The sequence below is a fragment of the Amblyomma americanum genome, chromosome 6 (assembly GCF_052857255.1).
Source record: "Amblyomma americanum isolate KBUSLIRL-KWMA chromosome 6, ASM5285725v1, whole genome shotgun sequence".
NCBI lineage: Eukaryota > Metazoa > Arthropoda > Arachnida > Ixodida > Ixodidae > Amblyomma > Amblyomma americanum.
In genome coordinates, this window is record NC_135502.1 from 34,469,777 (window position 1) to 34,489,688 (window position 19,912).

A 19,912-nucleotide genomic window follows, 5' to 3' on the forward strand; every position below is an offset into this window, starting at 1 on the left:
CTGTATCGATCGCTGCCCCGGCTTTCCGTCCCACGGGACGCTCATTTTTCGAACATCGCCTTGTGGATAGCACTGTCGTCCTCGCCGGAGCTGCTGCTGCAATCGCAGTTGTCATGCGACAGCAACACAGATTGCGTTCCTAGCGTATATGCTTATCCGGCGTGTCTTGAACATTTTGCCTCACACAGCGCGGCACCCCAAAACACAACGCAGCAAGCGTGACTGCGTCAAAAGCCTACACTTGCTTCTGCCTACGCGTAGGGGACGCCGAGGCCTCGCACCGCTTTCGCGAAATGGCGGAAGTGGCTCTGTCACGTGGACTCATCTCGGAGCCGCTCCGACTTTTTTCTCGGAGCGCGTCGGAGCGCTCTGAGCTGGAGGCGAGCGCTCGTAAAGAACCAGCCGAATGTAGTCAGAGCGCCCGGTTTCGACCAGCCCAATGTGCGGTCGCCTCTCAGAGCGCTCTAGAGCGATCTAAAGCGACCAGTCGAAGACACCATAATTCTAGGCACAATAGTAGCGATAGCAAGCGGCTTTGCCATGATTGTTTGCGTTAAATTTGGGACTAGAGTACAGCCGGTACAGCCTTCTAACATGGTTCTAACTAGAGTTACAGTGAGTGCATGGAGTAAGTGGGTAAAACTTTGAGTGCTCTGGTGGCAGCAGCATGGAGCTCCAAAGATGGTGCATAATTATTATGACTGCTAGTATTCATTATAAAACATTAAAAATTATTTTAAATTCACTAAAAGTTTTATATATTTGTATTTACTATTTGATTTTTAAAAAGCTTTAAATGATTATAACATTTTTAGAGTGCTCCACCAGGGCTCCAAGTTTGTTGGTCACGTGGCCCAGACCGACGCGCGCCAGCGCAAAGGAAGAGCGAGTGAATCTACCTTGGTGAGGCGAGAAGACCAACGAACCAAGCTGATCAAGCCAACCGGGTAACAGGGGTATTACTTGGAAGGTTCGAAGGTTAGAACGCTGACACTCCCCATTGCTGCAGCAGACGGGAGTTTGATTTAGTTGGCTACTTTCTGACAGTTTGTCAAACTTGAGTGGTAGTTCGGTTTGAGCTTTGAAGTGCAGTTGACTCTTGACATTCCCGTGCTGCGCTGTCGCAGTACTTAACGTTCTGCCCTATCTTCTCCTAGTCTCGTTTGCTTCACGAGGTTACTTGACGCCATGGATGTCAGGCAAGGGAGGTCGGCCAAGAAAAGCCTCATCACACCGCGCTCACAAATTGCACGACGAAGCTCGTCGCTGGGCACAATACGCAGCTCCCTTGGCGTTACGACTGGACGCAGCAGTCGCTCTGCTTGGACACCCGCGACCTCCGCGACTCGATCCAGGCGGTGAGTTGACCTTTTAATGCAAAAATGCATACTTGGCTTCCACCATGCACTTCTCCCATTCGCGTTCGGGCTCTGAGCCGAGCCCAGCCGCGAGTTCGTTGCTGCTTGGCTGCTTCGATGCCAGCGCCGGTTTTAAATTTGGCATTGTGTATTCTGCCGATACACGTACTTATAAGTTGGTGACACGCAGTGGGTAGAGGAGCCGAGAGGGTTGAAGTGGTTTAGTTTTGCGAGACCCCAAAAGCGAATATCCTTCAGCGCCATGGCAAGAGCTAGTGAATGAGCACCTTTTTTCTGCGTTGGCAGTGGTTTGAGTAATAACGTTTTCCTGAACCAGGGGGGCATAAGCTTCTGCAACTAGGTATGGCTTAATTGTAACCCTTCACTACGCAGTTTCAAGATTGTTTACAGAACTTTGATACCAGCGATGCAGCTTTCCCATTTTTATTTCTGCATGTGCAACAGGATGGGCTGTTACCAGGACATTTTTTTAACTTGAATGCATGTGCATAGTAGCAGTGCCTGCGCTGTAACTATGTGTCAGTACTGTCTACACTTGAACTGAAGGGAGAGAGTGGGTAGGAAAAGGGACAAACTGCATATGACTGATTTCTCTTTGGGGTGGACCAGCCGGGGGAAGTCCGTCCAAGGAAGAGCCGCTATTCCGCACACAGCCTTTGCCTGGGTGCGGCACCCAACATGTGCTTTGGTACTTAATGTCACAATGCACGCGACACCTCCGAAACTGCAGATGCCCCTGCAGGGTGAGTTGAACCTGTCCTACTGGTTCCTCGGTTCTGCAGCTCATAGCATGTATCCCTTCCAGACACTGCTCACCACTTTATTAAATTTTCAATTTTTCTGCCATATTAGATGGCTTGCAACTGACGTCACGTGTGCCGTGATTGTGAACCATGCATAGCTTGGGCAGTGCAGATCAGAGCAGGTTTCAATAAGCGGATTATAGAAATGCGCATCTTCTCACAGTGTTCCTAGTTCTCCCGCATGGCAGCTGCTGACACGTATGTGCAAGCCATGTATAGCCTGTGCAGCTCTGAAGAAAGAAAAGTATTTAGTTTAGCAGTGCATGACACCAACTGTTAATTTTCTGCAGGCATGTTTGAAATTTTTTTGACATTTAGGATTAGCAATGATTAATAATTAGTAACATTGAAATGACGAGGCTTTGTCAGGTATATAGTATATCGCACTAGAAAACAAGAGGAAAAAGACATTACGGTTGACAAAATTTGTTTACATGGCTAAGGCGAAGGTCATGCTATCGAGCTCAATCTTATATAAAAGGCTTTTTAGTGCGTTTCCTGGATAGTTGTGATCTGAAGAGTACTAAATTCATCTGATACACGGAAATCATTACAGAGAGCAGCACACACACAAAAATCTGCATGGTCACTGCGCATACAACTGTGTACATACTGTTCGACTGATAGTAACGAAACCATGAATTGAACGGAAACACCTTCTATAAGTACTAAGTACGATTCTGGTATATCCTGGCTATGACAGGCATATTTCGATGGAGGAAAAATACAAAAACTCGTCTGCTGTGCAATGTTGGTGCACGTAAAGAATCCTAGCTGCTCTATATTAATCTGAAGTCCTCCACTACAGCGTCCGTCGTAGCCCATGTATCCCTTCGAGATGTTAAATCCCTGCAATCTATGTATGATTGATTCTTAAAATCTGAGCTGCCCAACTTTCGCATTACAGGAATCCATTCATGCTGTTCCTAGCGGCTTAGCAGCCTTTCTTGGACAGCTCTCCCAGGTTGACCTATTTGAGGAGAAATTGACTTTGCCTGTTTTGTCCCAGTTTCTGTTCACTCTCATCCCTCTGTTATCCTCTGTATTGTTTCTCTGCACAATGGCAAAACAAAAAAACTGGTCGCATGTTTTGTATGCTTCATGTCATCTCCTATGCATGTCAGTGTGCTGTGCTGTTATCTGCAGTGATGATAATCTTGTGTAACTGTGCAGTTGTTGTTTTGCTAAGGGCTTGCAATTCCCCAGGAAGATTGCCTAAAGCTTGGCGTCTTTCGCCTTTATAGTTAGCAGTTTGATCATCTTGCATCATTTATAGTCTTGTAATAGTACTTCGTAACTTGTGGCACAGCTGAAAAATAGTCATATGCTATGAAACTGGCCTTGCGGTACTCCTGTTCGTTTTGATGCCTGGCTTTACTTTTTCACCCTAATTGGGATGGAGTTTGCTGTCACTAACAGCAAAACCCCATCATAGGCAGGACCGAAAAGTATCCTTTAGTGCATAATTAAAAAATAAGAGCATTATGAGTGCTGTATCATGCAGAACTCTATGCCCTCTAGTTCTAGCAATGTCAGCAGAAGGTCAAGCCTTGAGGACAAGCAACAGTTACCGGAAAAAAGTTTCACAGCACCTTTACCATCGATAGTATGTATAATGTTTATCTAATGCAAAATTTTTTGACATTCTGTTAAACCTTGCACGAGAAACGCTGGCATCAACAGATGGCGGCGACAGTGCTGGCAGTAACAAAATGCATTTTGTGATGCACTCTGCTGTCGTTTGAAAATTTGAGTTTGTGTGGTATTCTGAGTGAACACTTGCTTATGGCCATGTCCCTAGCCATCTGACGTAACCAAACTTTTTATGCATAAAAAAAACAGCCGCTGCGGTGGCTCAGTGGTTATGGTGCTCGGCTGCTGACCCGAGAGACGCGGGTTCAATCCTGATTGCCGCTCTGGTCACATTTCAGTGCAGGCGAAACGCTAGAGGCCTATGTAGTGTGCGATGTCAGTGCACGTTGAAGAGCCCAGGAGTGGTTAAAATTATCCGGAGCCCTCCACTACGGTGACCCTCATAGCCTTAGTCACTTTGGAGTGTTAAACCCCCATAAAACCATAAACAAAAATAAAAGGACCGGCAATTAGTACTCTTCATGCGGAATGAGTTGCTGGATATATAAAGTAATGGAATTGCACTGCTTAGTAGTAAAGCAGCAAATGGACTTGTAACACGTGCAGCTTGCTCAGTTCAGTGAGCTGAAATTTATAGTTGTATTTCGAGCCATGTGTAAAACAGTGCTTGTATGCTGACCTGTATTCTCTTTTGCTTTATTATTCGTTGCTTTCTTTGCCGACTAGCTCATCAAGTGCATCCCAGGTTGACCGCCTCAGTCAAGGTGCTCCTAGGCAAGCAAACTTGAAAGACCAGAGACCGTTCCAAGACAAGGCTTTTGTTGCGGAATCTGTCGAGAAATTATATGCAGTGAGTTTCCAATTCTGTTGCCAGTGTGAGCTTTTGTATGTGTATTATGCTTGATTGGCAGTGCTCTTGAGGCTGCAGTAATACTCCACAGCCAAATACGGCTGGCCTGTTGAAAATGCTTAGTGCAAAATTTGCAGCTAACAAAGAGGGGGGTGTGCATGCACGTTTGTGTAAACTATCTTGGAAAGCTTAGCATGGGTGCTAATTCACTGTGGCTTTCATGTTCTGGATTCCCTGTGCCTTAGCTCACAGTGCATATTTGCATTTGCACATACTGGTGCCCCCAGAATAAAATGGAGCAAGTGACTGGAAAAATTGCGCTACTTTGCCTGGGCTGGTGACAAGGTGAACGTGAAAGGTATAGCCAATGCATGTACAGGAGTGATAAAAATTAAGAGCAATGCAGTGCCTACGAGCTCCGTTGTTCACATTTCTTTTTATCGCAACAGTATGTACATCTGCCGCTAGAGCACTTCATGATGCTCTCTTTACTTTTGGGGCACCTGTACATGAAATTGCAGAAACACCTAGTTTTTGAAGGATTTTTCGTATCTTCCTTTTCACCACAAGCTGTGTCAATTATTGCCATGTAAAATATGCCAAACAATCGTATCTACATGTTCATGAGCGTGTCTATGATTGGAACTATTTTTCTGTGGTGAAACTTTGACATTGCGCCTATGTTTATCTGGCCTCTGCAGTTTCTCCAGGAACAATCCTATCCTCACCACACAACCCAACAACTATTGACCAGAATGTCTACTAGGGAATTTGAGAATGTGTTCACGGTGGGTATGTTTGTTGCCTCAGCTGGACTCCCTTTTTCTATGCCTTGGTTAATGAAAAATGTAATGGCATGCACTGCATTTGTAATAGTTTTGTCCTTGTTGCATTTCAAGCACAAACCAAAACATTGGATAAACTAGCTGTTACTGTTGTTGACTATTTCTGTGTCTCTCTGCACAGTTTTGCTGCTAATATACTTAAAAAGCTGTTGGTTTTTAATGCGCAGAAATTTCTAAAAGTGACCTGATTCAATAGTTCCGGTCAGATAGCACACTTAGTCTTTTAAACTATTATATACAGTTTTTTAATTGTATGTAACAAAAAGCAGCTTGGTAATGGTATTCCTTGCAGTTCAACTCTGAACGTTCTCTTCAGTACGCGTACTCTCTTGCCTTATGACAAAATTTGATTGGTATTTGAATTGTATGGTCTGTTGGCACTGCAGACAGTGTACAGATAGAAGAGCAAGTTTACTTTTTACTTGCTCATGGGTGTGTTTTGCATTGACTGTTGACTTTTAACACAGATTGATCAGTTATATATTAAATTTTAGTCTATACTGTCTTCTAGGTAATCAGTTGAAGTCAAATCGGGCAGATGACTGGATTATGCTCTTGCTTGCACGTGATGTCTTTCTTCTTCTTTTGCAGCTAGACGTGGTGTTTCATTTTATTTGATACACATTTTGGAGAAGTTTGTTTTCTCTAGCCATGTGGATACTTCGTTCAAGCACCATTGTTAATATTTAGGTAAATATAGGTATGTTGTTATCGGGGTTTGGCATAGTGTGCAGGACAGATTAGGAGCAAAAAGGTGTGGCGGCTTCTGTGTGCAGCAGCGCCAACTAGCACTTGGGCCCATTCATGCCTTTGTGGGGAGAGGGCGCTACTCTGTGGTGTGGCAAAGGGCGAATTCAGCACCGAAAATAGCTGTTTTTGAATCTCATGTTACACAGGGTAGTTATCGGTAATTATTTCTTAGTTTCATGCCCATAAATTGGCACACCTTATTTTCTTGGCGGGTGGCAAATTTTTGGGCTCAAATTCTAACCATGCCTTTGTTTCAGGATCATCCATATATGACGTGTGCTGATTTGGGACAGTTACTTATATATATGTATATACCCCATTGATGCTTTTCTACTGTTTCTGTTTGCACAATATGTGCCCTCCCCTCCCCTCCTAGTTGCAATGCTTGCTTAGTAAATGTAAAATGCAATGGCAGACCACACCACACAAACGATTCATTGGCTGTGCAGTTCCTGATGAAGTTCTTGGAGCCAAACTTCGCAGTGGGCCGAGGGTCGCGGCTCGAAGACGTGGTGCTTGAGCAACTGCGCTTGCTGCGATACCCATATCCGCTGCACAAGAGCATGCTGATGGGCATTGGTTCCCAGCCGCACAAGGCCCTGGCCATCATCACCTGGCTGGCCGACCTCGTTAAAGTGAGTCTGTCCGGTGTGTCCAGAATGCACTTGCAGGCAAATGGCCCTCTCGCGTGGCAACCTCAAACTAAAGGAATGTGAGGCCTTCAAGAGGGTGCAGTTTCAGGTAAAGTGAGTTCGATGTCGCATGGCTTGCAAGAAGCTTGTCGTAGGTCCCATTAGGCACTGCTGATTTGATATTTATACAAATTAAAAAAAAACTAAAGTCGAGCTCACTTACAACAGACCTCAAAGTCTTAGAGTCTGACGGAAACCCGTCTGGTCGGGATGGTGCCGAAACATTGTGAACAAACACGGGAGCTGAAACATTGTGAACAAGGCTCCCGTGGGGGAGCCGAAACGTCATCCCATCCTTTCTTTTGGTCGGTGCCTTCTACTTTCGCCACTAAAGCAGACCTGACGGTCACAGGGATTGCGTTAGTTGTATCAGAGATTTATAGTAAGTGGACTTCCTCTACTACAGCAGAAAGTGAAAAGGTTGCGTTTTTCTTGAAAAGATCTGTTATGCACATCCTCTTCATGCAGGCCCTGTCAGAGTGCCTTCCAACTTCTTCAGAGTGGTCGCATGCTTCTTGTCATAAGCATCTGCCAACACGCTGGCTTAGGGATGCAGTATTACTACTAATTATGATATGGGCATTCGTGGCAACTGGTGGTAGGTCGGCCTCTGCGTTTCTGATCCTCGGCAAAATTGTATGGATGCAGCGAGGAAGCTAGTGCCGCAGAACTAATCAATTGCACTGCTTATTGTATGCGGGCTGCTTCCACCCAGCAGGAGCGCCGAAGTTGGAGAACCGACTGGAGAGTGCACGCCACGTGACTGGTTGGTTATGCCAGCAAGGCATACTATGACTGGCAGTCAGTTCTCCTATTGCTGCTATTAGTTTATCACAGACTGCGGGCACTAGTTTCACTTTCAGCTGGCCCACTTTTGCCAGCACCGCGCTTTTACTTCAGCTTGGGGTGAACCGACACACATACATGCACCGATTGACACTGCAACCAGTCACTGCACGTGCAGCCGGTAGTTTCAATGCAGAATTTTTATTGCTTCTTTTGTGGTCAACACATTGGTTTGGAAGGGGGCGTATGTGTAACGGAAGCTAGAAAACTTTTTTTGGTCTTTACGCTGGCAGGAAGCGCGCTTTTTTCGTCTGCAGGACCAAATTTACAGGTCGTCCTTTCGCTCTAACAGAATTGTACTCTCACGGTTGTTTGTTGTATTCGAGATGCAGTGCTGTTGCTCTAATTCATATTTTGATGGTAGCACCAATTTCGTTTGTAATAAATGAATGTTCTTTATAAGTGCAACCGTTATAAGTAAGCGTGACTGTATTTTCAACGCTAAGAAAACTTTCGTGCAGCTGCTGCTTACGCAGAACAGAATGAATGGTAGTTTCAGTGGCGAAGATAGATAAACAACAAAGCCGTCCTAGCCATGCTGGCTGCCGTCTGCACTGGACTGTTCGCCTGATTGCATACACAGCTTGCAATCTGCATTCTTTTGTGGCCAGTGTTTGTGTTCGTCAATGTGAGCGACAAGTCTGGGGCAAAGTAAGGATGTGTAAGGTCCTCCCGCAAATTCCATTGGTACATTAAGTAAAATTTTAAGTCCTCCAGCCAGTCATCCACTCTCACCCGGGCGCTTTCGCGAGCCACTTTTGTCGTGGGCTTGAACTGCCCTCGCCTCCCAGCTGTCACCTGTCCAGAGCGATGTTTATGTATGTGACTGCATGCTCGCTGTACCAAATTCTTTGTTAGGAGGCACCTTATTTGCGTGCTGTTGTATGACCAGTAACTTTAGCATGCTGCAGGAGTTTTAGTTGCATTCGTAGTGCATGTACAGTCTCCGCCAAAAATAGCCAGGCTGCATGGCTTGTTTCTCAATCGTATAGTGGAACACCTATGCCACCCGTTGTGCTCTAAATCTGGATATGGTAAGGGGAACCCTTGTCCTCTCCTTTCAAAACTTTTTGATCTCTAGGGAAGCCATTAAAACTCCAACATACGAGTGAGAAGTAAATCATGCAGCCTGGTTACTTTTGGCAAAGGCGATACATGTTCGCACATGTATGAAATGGTGATGCAGTAAATAGCACATGGTTAAATCTGCTGACGTTAATAGATGCACTCACCACAACGCAGCAGATACCTATGATGATGAATTCGCCACGAGATGAACTCGTGGAACAAAATGGCGGCTGTGGACTTCCAATATGTGCCCGAGTAGGGTTTACAGCAGTTATGTGCGCGGATATTTTCGAAAACCTGCAGAAAACAGTGGTTGCAAGGAATTTTCTCTTTTTTTTACTGTTACTAGAGGCCAAGTTTCAAAATGATATCTAACCGTTCACTATGAGCACATGCTTATTATAAGTGAGTGTATGCTCCTTTCAACCTTCATAGGAGGTCGGCAAGCTTCCTTTGCTATGGACACCTTTGAACTTCCTTACTTCAAGGACTGCACTGCGACACTGTGCAAACCTCCCTCAGGATAAAAACCTACCTCTGTTGTCTTCGGGTGGCCGCGTACCTAATCCAGGCAGCCGTGTAACTAGCTGCATCGCATTGTAACATCGCATTGTATACTTTTTTGTTGATTTTAGTTTTATGCATTTTCTGCAAAGTGGAGTGCTTGGGAATTCGGAACATTAATGAGAAAGCCAAAAAAGTTCATAGTCATGTTTGCTGTCTTGTGTGCCGTTGCAATAATCTTTGGTGATATTTTTTAATTGGTGGTTGTTGATTTATTGCTCTTTGTTTCCTCGTGCAGTATCATGTCTCGCTGAGTCCTTTGGATGACTTCTTCTCCTCGGTAAGCTGCCAGCTTGTCTTCTGCTTCAAGCAGGGCCCCACTTATTGCGCTCAGGGACAATTAATATCAAGATGTCTGGTTTATGGCGCACTGCCGCTCTGAGTTGGCTGTTGTATTAGCTTGTTGTTAGCAATGCTATTAGCCTAGTTAATAACTGCCATTGTGAGTTAGGTGTTGTATTAAGTTGTTGTTAGCAATGCTATTAGCTTAACTGACAACGTGGTGTACTAGCTGTTGCTTGCACCTACACAGAAGGGAGCACAGGATGTGTTCCATGAGCTCATTTTCAGCTCGTCGTAGGGGTGCTGTTTCAAGATCAACTGCTTTGGCATTTTGGCCTCATCAGCAAAAATGAGCAGTGTTCTTTCTTTTGATTTGATTTTCTTTGCTTTTCCTATTTTGTGTTACTGCACAAATCATGCCATGTCAAATGTATGTATGAGAGCTTTTAATGCATAAGAGCAAAGGAATTATTCAATTCTTTCGTATACAATGGACTCCCTTTAAGGCAAACTTAAATGTGCACTAAAGAGGAATCTGAACTCGTCTTCTTACCGCAGGAACTCTATCTACACGTTTTGGGCATTCTTAGAAACTTCGAATTATTGTCCTGTGCAGCCGATTTCCCTAATTAAATTGGATTAAACGTCCCGGCTCGCGCCCTTTTGTTGAACTCAAGGCGGTAGGTAGGAGGAGTCAACCAACGCGTCAGCCAGTCCCGTGGCGGCTTGCCGCTCCGCCATTGGCGGAGTGATACGTAAATCATAAAGTCCACGTGTATTTTTATTTCTGTGGGCCTAATTTGCAGCTATATTGTCTGTGACTGAAACTGTTTGTTCACAGAAACCTAAAAAACAAAAAAGTGAAAGCGAAGCCGCCACTGGACTAGCTGAAAGGCACTCCACGTGTTGGTTGACTCCGCCTACCTACCGTGTTGAGTTCAAAAAAAGGCGGGAGCCGGGCTGTTTAATCCGATTTAATTAGGGCAGTCGGCCGCACAAGACAATAATTCTCCGCACAGGACGAAGTTTCTAAGAATGCCCGGAACATGTAGATAGAGTTCCCGCGGTAAAAAGATGAGTTCAGATTCCTCTTTAGTGCACCTTTAAGGCAAACTTAAAGGGACCAGCAAAATATGCACGCTTCTGCAAAAGATATGAGAGCATTCTAGGTGTGTAAATATATATGTTATGTGAAAATAATGAATAAAGCAACCTTTCAGAAAGGAGGATAATTGCAGATAGAGCATTTATTGTACTAGGCATGAAGCGAGCTTGGGACTGAGAGCATGAAACAAACTAACTTTGTCCTGATTGAATATGGCATTTATCTACCTTCCTTTTTTCACTGTCTTTTTTTTCTCTCTGTATCCCACAGTGGGGGCTATAGTAGGATACAGTTAAAAAAAAAAAAACAGCAGTTGTTAACACTGGACTGTGGTCTGCAGCATCCTGTATTACTCAGCTAGCCAATCACTAGTTCACTAGATGTAATTGGACACAGCCTTGTAATGCAGTTTGTCAAGGTGGAAATTGAGCATCTTTTTGGTCATCACTTGCCGAGTCTGTTGTAAAACATGCTTCCCTCTCTTGACAATTTCCTGAACCATTTTTGTTGCTTGCCGGCATGCAAGGAATATGGCATGGACATGTCAATGCCCAGCTGTTCTTCTACCAAGCATCCTTTTCGCTTGGCATCTGCTGAACAGTGGTGGTGTTCGGCCGCTGAGTGCAAGTTCATTAATTTATTGCCTGGTCACTGCAGCCAGGTTTTGGCTCTTATTGTACTAAGACACAACCCGGTTGCAAATTCACAGCTTCACACTACTATGGCACCACTTACAGCTCAATAAGTAGCTGTGCACTAAGTAGGTGTGAGATGAAAAGGTGGGAAGTTTTTCTCTTGGACGCCAGAATTCAAAGGAGTTTGTATCTCTCAAATTGCTCACATGGAATACTTTTTTTTTTTCAGCACATTTCTATGTTGAGGGAATCTGTGCATATGAGCAGCAAAACCATATTTTTCCTTTCACCTCTTTATTTTGATAGCTCTTGCTGCTATGGCTGCTGCTGCTATTCCTTTGCAATTCAACGTTTTCAGGTGCAAAAACGAGCTTGCTACACTCCGTTTCATACCTAGCAGGCAACACTGTCAAGGCTAGTGCGCCTGTTCGCGCAAGCGAAGTCTGCGCCCAAAAAGTAGTCCGCCCTACTAGCATATTTTGTTCTGACAGATCTTGAGTGCCATGAATAGGAATCTCCTGGACTTCACTTTACTTGCCACATTTTCGTTCTACAAATCATCGAGACCCCAAGAAGTAAGAATGACATTGGCGGCCTGGTACGTGGCTGGTAAGGCTAATCGCTTTTACTCCATCCATGTCTAAAGAGTAGTTCACGCTCAGTGAAAATTATAACAAGAAGGTCTGAGTATTGAGCACTTCACAGCTTCAACAGTAATTTTCAGCGCTACCACTTCATTTTATACCGCTCTCTGTTTTCATCCAAACAGTCACTGAGGCTTTGAGGAGAATGAATGATGCGCGGCGGAGTAATATGGCTTCGCGGGCGCGCTACTTCCGCAGCCTTTGCATCGTTGCCTCCTATGCATGAAACGGAGTATAGGTGGCAACACTGTTGTGCTTTATAAGTGACTGCGATGTGTACATAACTGTACTACCGTATTTACTCGAATGTACCGCGACTTTTTTCCCTGATTTTTCCTCCTTAGTCTACCCTCGTGTTATACAGTAGTCGACGGGTAATTCGGACTCCAATAATTTGGACTTGTAGGATATTTCGGACCTCAATGAGGCGCCATCAGTCACCCCATAGAAGCACATACATATTCGCGGCGGATATTTCGGACATCAAAAGCCCGAAAGTTCGATTTTTCGGACTAATTTCAGTCACCTGCGGGCCAAAATCGGCCATCTTATCGGCTTTTCGCCAGCGCAAAAGGTGCCATCTTGGATTGAGGTGGATTTACGCTGCAGTTGGATTAGCTTGACATACTTTCGGTACCTCATTGTTGCCAGTAGAGGTCCCTGCGATCTCTGACACTTCGAGGTGGCAGCCGGATTGTCATCGCCGTCAACTTGTTTTTGTCGCCGACGTTGTCGCAGGCAGTTATTGCTTGTCTATAGCGAACTAGAATGCTGGTCTAGTGGCGCGAACGGGAGGGTGCGGGCGTGCTCTTTGGTGTAGACGCCACCAGATGGCGCCACTGCAACTTTTTCTAGCGGCGCCGTCGCTGCTGTTTCAGGAGCTTGTGTACGTTTCTCCGCATCGTTGTAACGACGGGGTGCATCATACGCTCCTAGTTAAGAAACCTGCATGCCATTGGCTTCAACTAACTTCAACGTAACCTCCTAGGCACCTTTTTTTCCCCCACCGTGCCCCTTTGAGCATTTTGGCGATTATGAAAAATTGCGTCACTCTATGCCTTCTGCTACCAACAAAGGGCAATGGGAAATGCTCACAGTTTTGCTGGTGTAATTTGTTTGAGCGCATCTCTTACTGAGCTGATTTTGTTTACATGCGACTATTGAGCTACCCTAGTGATTCATCTGTGAGGGCACTGTACGAGTGATCTCCTAAATAACTTTTCCTGAAGCGGTTCAGCGGCCTTAGAAACGCATTTTATTCACAAAAATTTACACACGATTAAAACATTTTCACCCCAATTTTACGCAAGGCTTGCATTGTAAGTGCAAATATTTTTAAAATAAAAATTATAGCAAATCTTCGCTTCCTGGCAGGCACATTCTCCGAGCAACCAGCCGAAATTATGTGAAATGGAATTTCACCCCAACAGGTCCTTTACAGGTCTAAGCGCACCGACTAGGCTAATTTTCTGGTACTCAGAATCTTTTTACTTCCGGTAATTCAGAAATGGAAGGCGGCGGTTTTTGTTACGTAAAAAGTAGTGATAGCTATAGGCACTACAGCAGTGAGCTCGGCTGCCAAATTTTCACAGTGGCCATAGGGCCACATCTCTGTTTTTGCCTTAAACACCTGTACAATGTGAAGGGTACTGTCTGCATGTAGCTTTATAGGAGGCTAAGGCATGTCATGTAAGTATTTTCCAGGTCAGCTACAATTTGTAGAGGGGGCCCTGCAGAGGGACGAAGGTCACCCTTGTTGTTCACGCGAGTGAACTCAGCTGGCTTGAGTTCGTTGTCGCTTCTTTGGTCATTAGAAGCAAATTCAGACAGCCTTCACAGCCCGTCTTCAAGACGCCATCTTTTTTTTTTTTTTTGCTACATAACTGTGCAGCTAACAATACGAAACAGCGCTAACAACACGAGCGCGCATAGACGAGGCGTACACATGCACGCTTGTCTGTACTATCGCGTTGGAGAGAAACGCGACCAAGCCGGCACCTATGCGCTCCGCTGTTGGAATTCATTTTGATCGCGCTTTTACCTGGGCTTAATATCTTTTTCTTAACATCTTTTTCTTACCATGGTAAGAAAAAGATGTTAAAGTCATCCTAGAAAGCATTACGGACGACTCTGGCATCTCTTAGCTACCACCGAAGTAAAAGCGCGATGAAAAGAAATGCGAACAGCGGAGCGCCTATAGGCTCCGCTCTGTTCACGTTTCTTTCCATCGCCTCTTCCCTCGAATTGTTAGCGCTGTGTTTTAAGAATGATCCACCACCAACACGCCCAAGCTTCTCTATTAGAATATTAGCTGCCTATCACTTGATGCTGCAGTGGAAGTTGAATGGTATGGTGGTATTTTCAGAATTAAGTGCTGCGCCTGCTGCACCTGCATGTTGTCTGCATCTGGAATTTATCGTCAAGCTCCTGCGTGCCACTGGGACAGCTTTGCTGGCCAGCATCTGCGTACAAAATGGCATTGGATGCCAGGCTCGAGGTTTCCCGTAGAAACTGAGTAGGAAAGGTTGTTAAATGCAAGGCAGATTACAGTATAACTGGGATTGTCTGCTCAGGCGCTGGGTATGGGTATTGCAGCCAGAACGAAGACTGGCGCACAATTCTGATAAGATGCCCAGCCGGATCCTGGCTCTCTCTACCTGTCATCAGGTAACTGAAACCTGCACGCTCTATTGGTGACAACACGCTAAACAGTGTCGCACGCAGTCCTGTAGCTGTCAGCTTGCTTATAAAAGCCTTGCATTTCATTAGTCTGGTTTTCCCATGCACTCAGGGGCGACAGAAATAAATGAAGCTTGTTAACAGACGCAGAATTGGGACTTAGAACACCAGCAGTGAGGCGTGAAAAATCAAGTGATGAGCCGTTCCTACTGCCCGGACAGCACGGCGGCAGAGGCGCGGAGCTTGTAAAAGGCGTGGTAGCGCCCCTTGCGGCTAGGAGAGGCGTTTTGCTTCAGCCGCTCCGCTGCTGCGCGCATCCGTTTGCACCACTAGACCACTTCTAGTTCACTATATGCTTGTCCCATACGTTGAAAATTGGTTTTTGGGGGAAGGAAATTGTGCAGCAGCTATCTCGCATCTCGGCCGGAAGGAATAAAGGAAGGACTGAGAGAAGGAATAAAGAAAGAGGAGTAATTTCGACCACCTGGGGATCTTTAACATCGCACAGCACACGGGTGCCTTAGTGTTTCGTCTCCATCGAAACGCGGCCACCGCGGTCGGGATCCAACCCGGGTACTCCGGATCAGTAGCCGAGCACCCTAACCACTGAGCCACCGCGGCGAGTCTCATACGTTTGCCATTCGTCGTTTTGTCACTTGGGTTCCTCTGACCGCGTCGACCGAGTGGCTCTCAGTCTTCACGAAGTTAACATCCCTTCGCCGTTTTGTGATTGCGTCCGGCAGTTCCGCCACTTTGAACGAAAAGTGCCTTATCTTTGCGTGTGTTTGACGAGCGGTGTGGTGCACACTCTGGTTGTGGACAACATGGCCCCGCCGGGTCCGTCAAAGAAGTGTGGGAAGTATACCAACTAAATGCGGTGACCTTGCTGTCTAGCGTGTAGAGTGAAAGCACAACTTTGGTGCAAATACAGGCGCAAATTGTCGCCAGCAAGAGAAATTTGTCGCGAGGTAAAATCAGTAACATTATTAAGCCGATTTCATCTCAATAAAGTGGTTTTTTTGTACTTCATAGATTTTTCAGACTGTTTGATTATTCGGACCATTTTCTGGGTCCCTTCAAGTCCAAAATATCGGTCGATGACTGTAATTGAATACCGCACTTTGATTGGCCTAAAGCAGTGCCATGGTGCAGCCATTTCAAAGCAATCAGCTTGGTTTCGGTTTCCGCAGTTTTGCGATCTTATGCTGGCAACATGGGTCCCACGTTAGCCAAATCCTCATCCATCCAAAGTCAAAGTGCTGTTCTCTGTCATTTTTTTGCGTCCATTGCGACCGCGTGCTCAACGCATTGCTGCATCGTGTTCTTGTGGCGTCGCTCGCAGTGTATTGATTCAGTGCACACGATGGGCAAAACATCGTGCTCAGTACAAAGCTCATTTTAAGAGAAAAGCGATCCTGTTAGCTGAATAGGTCGGGAATTCTACAGCAGCTTGAAGACTTGACTTCAGCTAGTCAATCATCCATGGCTGCAGCGAGAGGGGCTTTTTAAATTTGAGCCCGACTGCACAGGATTTCATGGGCCTTGCCACGGCCATCACGTCGGGCTGGGAAAAAGTGGTGGACTTTATTATCAAGCAGCGTAACGCGTCTCGTGGGGGTCAGTGTTGAGCTAATCCGTTGGAAAGTTGGAGACGTTGCTCGGGAGATGGGAAGTTCAGAGCATTTCACGGGTGGGCCAAACATTCATGAAGAGGAATGGATTATCTCTGCGGCGAACAACATCGATACGGCAGAAGTTACCAGGGGACTTCGATAGCGAAAAAGTCTCCGTTTCCGAGAACTCTGCCTCCGAAAGCAAGGAAGTTGAATAAACATGTTGGCCACGATGTCTAATAAAGGTACTTTGTTTTGCTTCCTTTAGCCTCACATTACATTCGTGGTTTTATTTTTTCCCGCTGGGCAGCATATAAAGTCACCCCTCGCGTTACATTTGCAGTCGCGTTACATTCGAGTAAATACAGTATGCTGTGATCAGGTGATCAATTACATACTGCAGCATACTGTCATTTGTGGAAACAAGCCTTGTGCTGGCAGTTCAACAGTAATCTGTCCCCACCAACCACAGCTGCAAAAAGATCACTGTCTCTGAACGCGGGAACCTCGTAGATAAGGTCATGCTTTTGACTGCCACCAACAGAAAAAGAAGCTTCATTTGCATAGCTAGGCCAAATATGAATTAGGCGCGCTAGCGCTATATAGCCTTTGTTTTACATTGCCTATCATCCACGTGCCACCTAGGTCATGTGTCCTTGTGACGTGTGATGTGTGTGTTCACATGTGCACACATGCAGGCACACAACAAACACCTGGACAGGGTGCCCATAACCCGGTGGCAGGCTTCAGACAAACAAACATTGGCTAAATACAAGGAATGGCCAATCTGAGTGCTAGCACACTAAAAAAATGTAATGGTTCGTGCTTCAGGAATTGCAGGAAGGTCAGTACAGTGGCAGCAACTGTTCAGCCTTCAGTACCATAATGCACTGAAATTGCTGCTTGCATGCTGTGACGTGACGTGTGACATGCTCTGACGCGACATGTGGGATGTTTTCCATTTTTGTGCACGTCTAGCCGGACTTGCCTTTTGGGTCCCCTGGGAGTCAGCAGTGTGGCGATGGCAGCATGGGAAACCTGCTGCGATTCATGCTCGATAAGCATGATGATGACACCGACGTTGATGACGAGGAGCTGGATGCCCTTGGTAAGTTTATTTTTGTGCTGGCAGCAAAGCTGGGGCCGATGCACTGCCAGTTCTTTTCTTTTTTTTGTTCCAATTGACTGTGGCCCTTGTCAACAGCTGATGAGGCATGAAAACAGTGGTCATGACTTAGGCATGTCCAAGAATGGATTTAAGATCGAGCTCTTCTTAATTCAGGCTAGCTCTTAGTGACAGGATGGACTGGTAGTTTTCTGTTGTGCAGATAGTTGCTTTTGGTGTTGAATGAGGGAGTGTTTACTGCACCCATGTGCTTGTGTGGTCTTGGTAAAAAGCATTTACTTACACTGTACTGTTGACATTTGTCAATGGAACTGCACCTGGCTGTTCCAAACTTTTATACACAGTTTCTCGGTGAGTGATTGTGCAGCCACCTCAGCTGCACAGTTTTCTTAATGGGTGGAGGATGGTCTTGGGCCTAAAACGTTTATTAATAAAGTCTGTGGTGGAATCTTCAGGGAACATGCATTTTTGTGCACAGATTTCAAATACGGTAGAACCCCACTGTTAAATTCCAAGGTGATGCATTCTCCCTGCTGCTACATTTTTTTGCAACAGTTCTGTCTAACCTCTCATAGAAACCCATGCAATACAAACTCAGCTGTTACATCAAAACTGTGGCAGATTTCCTGCATGCTATGTTGTAAATTCCACTTTGCGTTAGTGGTGCACCCCATGCCAGAATTTTGACAGTCCACATTAAGTCTGCGCAGAACAGGGACTGCGCAGAACTTGACACCATCGCTGATTGGCCACAATGGTATTCAATGGCGCATCCACGGCGACGCTCGGCACGCTTATGAGTGGCGTGAATTTTACTCCGGCTGTTAGTGCAGTTCCATCACCACCACAATGTGAGCACGAGAGACTGAAGGCAGGAAAACGAAATTGTGCCGCTGCAAGCTGTGCACAGGCGGGCAGAGCTGTACGGGATGCAGTTGTGTGGGTTGGCCCAGGGGCATGTTTATGTCATCTGCATATTTTTTGTTGCCTGCAGCTTAATAATATTTCTAGGTCCCAATAGAGGAGGATTGTGTAGGGTTAAAGTGGCCACTGCAAAAATAGTGCAGAAGCGCTCATTTGTGCCTTTCGCCTGCTTCGTGTGCCTGGCCTTTTCGTTATTGCCTCCCTTCCACAAACAGCTGCTCAGGTCGGTGGGGAGCCTTTGCAGGGTGTTTAGAATTATCTGTGCATGCGAGAAGTCGCAAGATCCACAAAGCCGTGCAAATTGCAGAGAAGCATGTTCTCCTTACTAAATCTAGAACAAAAACAAACAAAAAGCTGCAGGCAACAACGTAGATCTTTTCCTATGCGTACTTCCCGGGTATTACGTTTCCCGGTTCGCACTTTTTTTTTTTTTTTTTCAGTCCTGTCCCTGTGAATTTATAATACATTATGCAAGGCTTCTGTTGTGAGCATTTGTGATAGCCACTGCCGCAGCTTAGTTGCTAGAGCACATAACATAACATGCGGAGGCCATGGGCTGGGATCTTTCCTGCGCCAGGTAGTTGTCTTTTCACCTACTCTCAGCTTCTCTCACGGTCTAAAGGACTCACCTGTTCACATTTGGTAAGTGCTATAAAAATGTGCTGAGGATCTCTTCATCTGAGAGCATGACTGAAATATATCTGTGAGGCAGCTTTCCTACAATCATGATCCTTGCGCTGTGACAGTGGCCTTCTTCCCATGGCCTACCTTATTTGTTAGCTTCATCAATTGGAGCAATCTTGCAGACTTCGGTCCGTCCTGGATAATTATTTCGCTCACGTCAAGCTGTCTCCCTTGTGGGGTTGAATTGGGGAGATAAGTACGTTCTCCCCACTCAATCGTGGCTGACACGGTTCAAAACCGCCCGTACCCCACCCCGTGATCGCGTACGCTACCGAGCGCTCGCCGACCACGGCGGGCCTTGCTCTGAGGGAACAAAGGAACGACACACTGGGTGACACAAACAGGCATTTATTGCTACAGCAACAATAACGCCAGCTAGCAACAAGGTACGCTAATGAATCAAGGTCGTCCGACTCACCAGCAAGGTTCCGAGCGAATGTTCGCCCGCGCTAGGGCAAGGGATATATCCTCCGAAGGCCGGACGGGACGAGTACGGGAGCCTGTCTCCCCGTCGCTTCCTCGGCCCGCCGGCGAAGAGCGGAGCCGCGAGTGACACGTCCACCCGCGCCGACGATCCCAGCCGAAGCCCCCCTCTCCCGCGCGCTGGCTTGGGCAGTCTCCCGCGTAGCGATGCTGGCGCCCTCTCTTGCCAGTTAATGTAACTGACAAGGGAATGCGCTCAGCCTCGAGGTGAGACTGCCGCTGCACGGTGCCTCGAGGGAAAGCAAACTCAGGGGGCTGCAGGGCAGGTCCCCACACCCTGCAGCTTGTTCCCCCGTTCTCCAGCGCATATTGAATGGCATGCAGCTTCATATTTTCATCGTAGCTTC

General features: G+C 46.2%; 1 protein-coding gene across 2 annotated transcripts in view; it reads left to right on the forward strand.

The window, feature by feature from the left end:
• Window positions 1-836: 836 nt before the first annotated feature.
• The window catches only part of LOC144136583 (uncharacterized), a 37,750-nt gene continuing 18,674 nt past the window's right edge, over window positions 837-19,912 (forward strand). Inside the window, exons 1-7 of one of the 2 annotated variants that reach the window (XM_077669040.1) lie at window positions 837-978; window positions 1,158-1,358; window positions 4,502-4,625; window positions 5,327-5,413; window positions 6,670-6,855; window positions 9,629-9,670; window positions 17,327-17,456. In XM_077669040.1, coding sequence (XP_077525166.1) covers window positions 1,189-1,358; window positions 4,502-4,625; window positions 5,327-5,413; window positions 6,670-6,855; window positions 9,629-9,670; window positions 17,327-17,456 — 739 coding nt within the window. In that variant the 5' untranslated portion in view covers window positions 837-978; window positions 1,158-1,188. The remainder of the gene's footprint in view (window positions 979-1,157; window positions 1,359-4,501; window positions 4,626-5,326; window positions 5,414-6,669; window positions 6,856-9,628; window positions 9,671-17,326; window positions 17,457-19,912) is intronic. The other variant, XM_077669041.1, reaches the window with a different exon arrangement.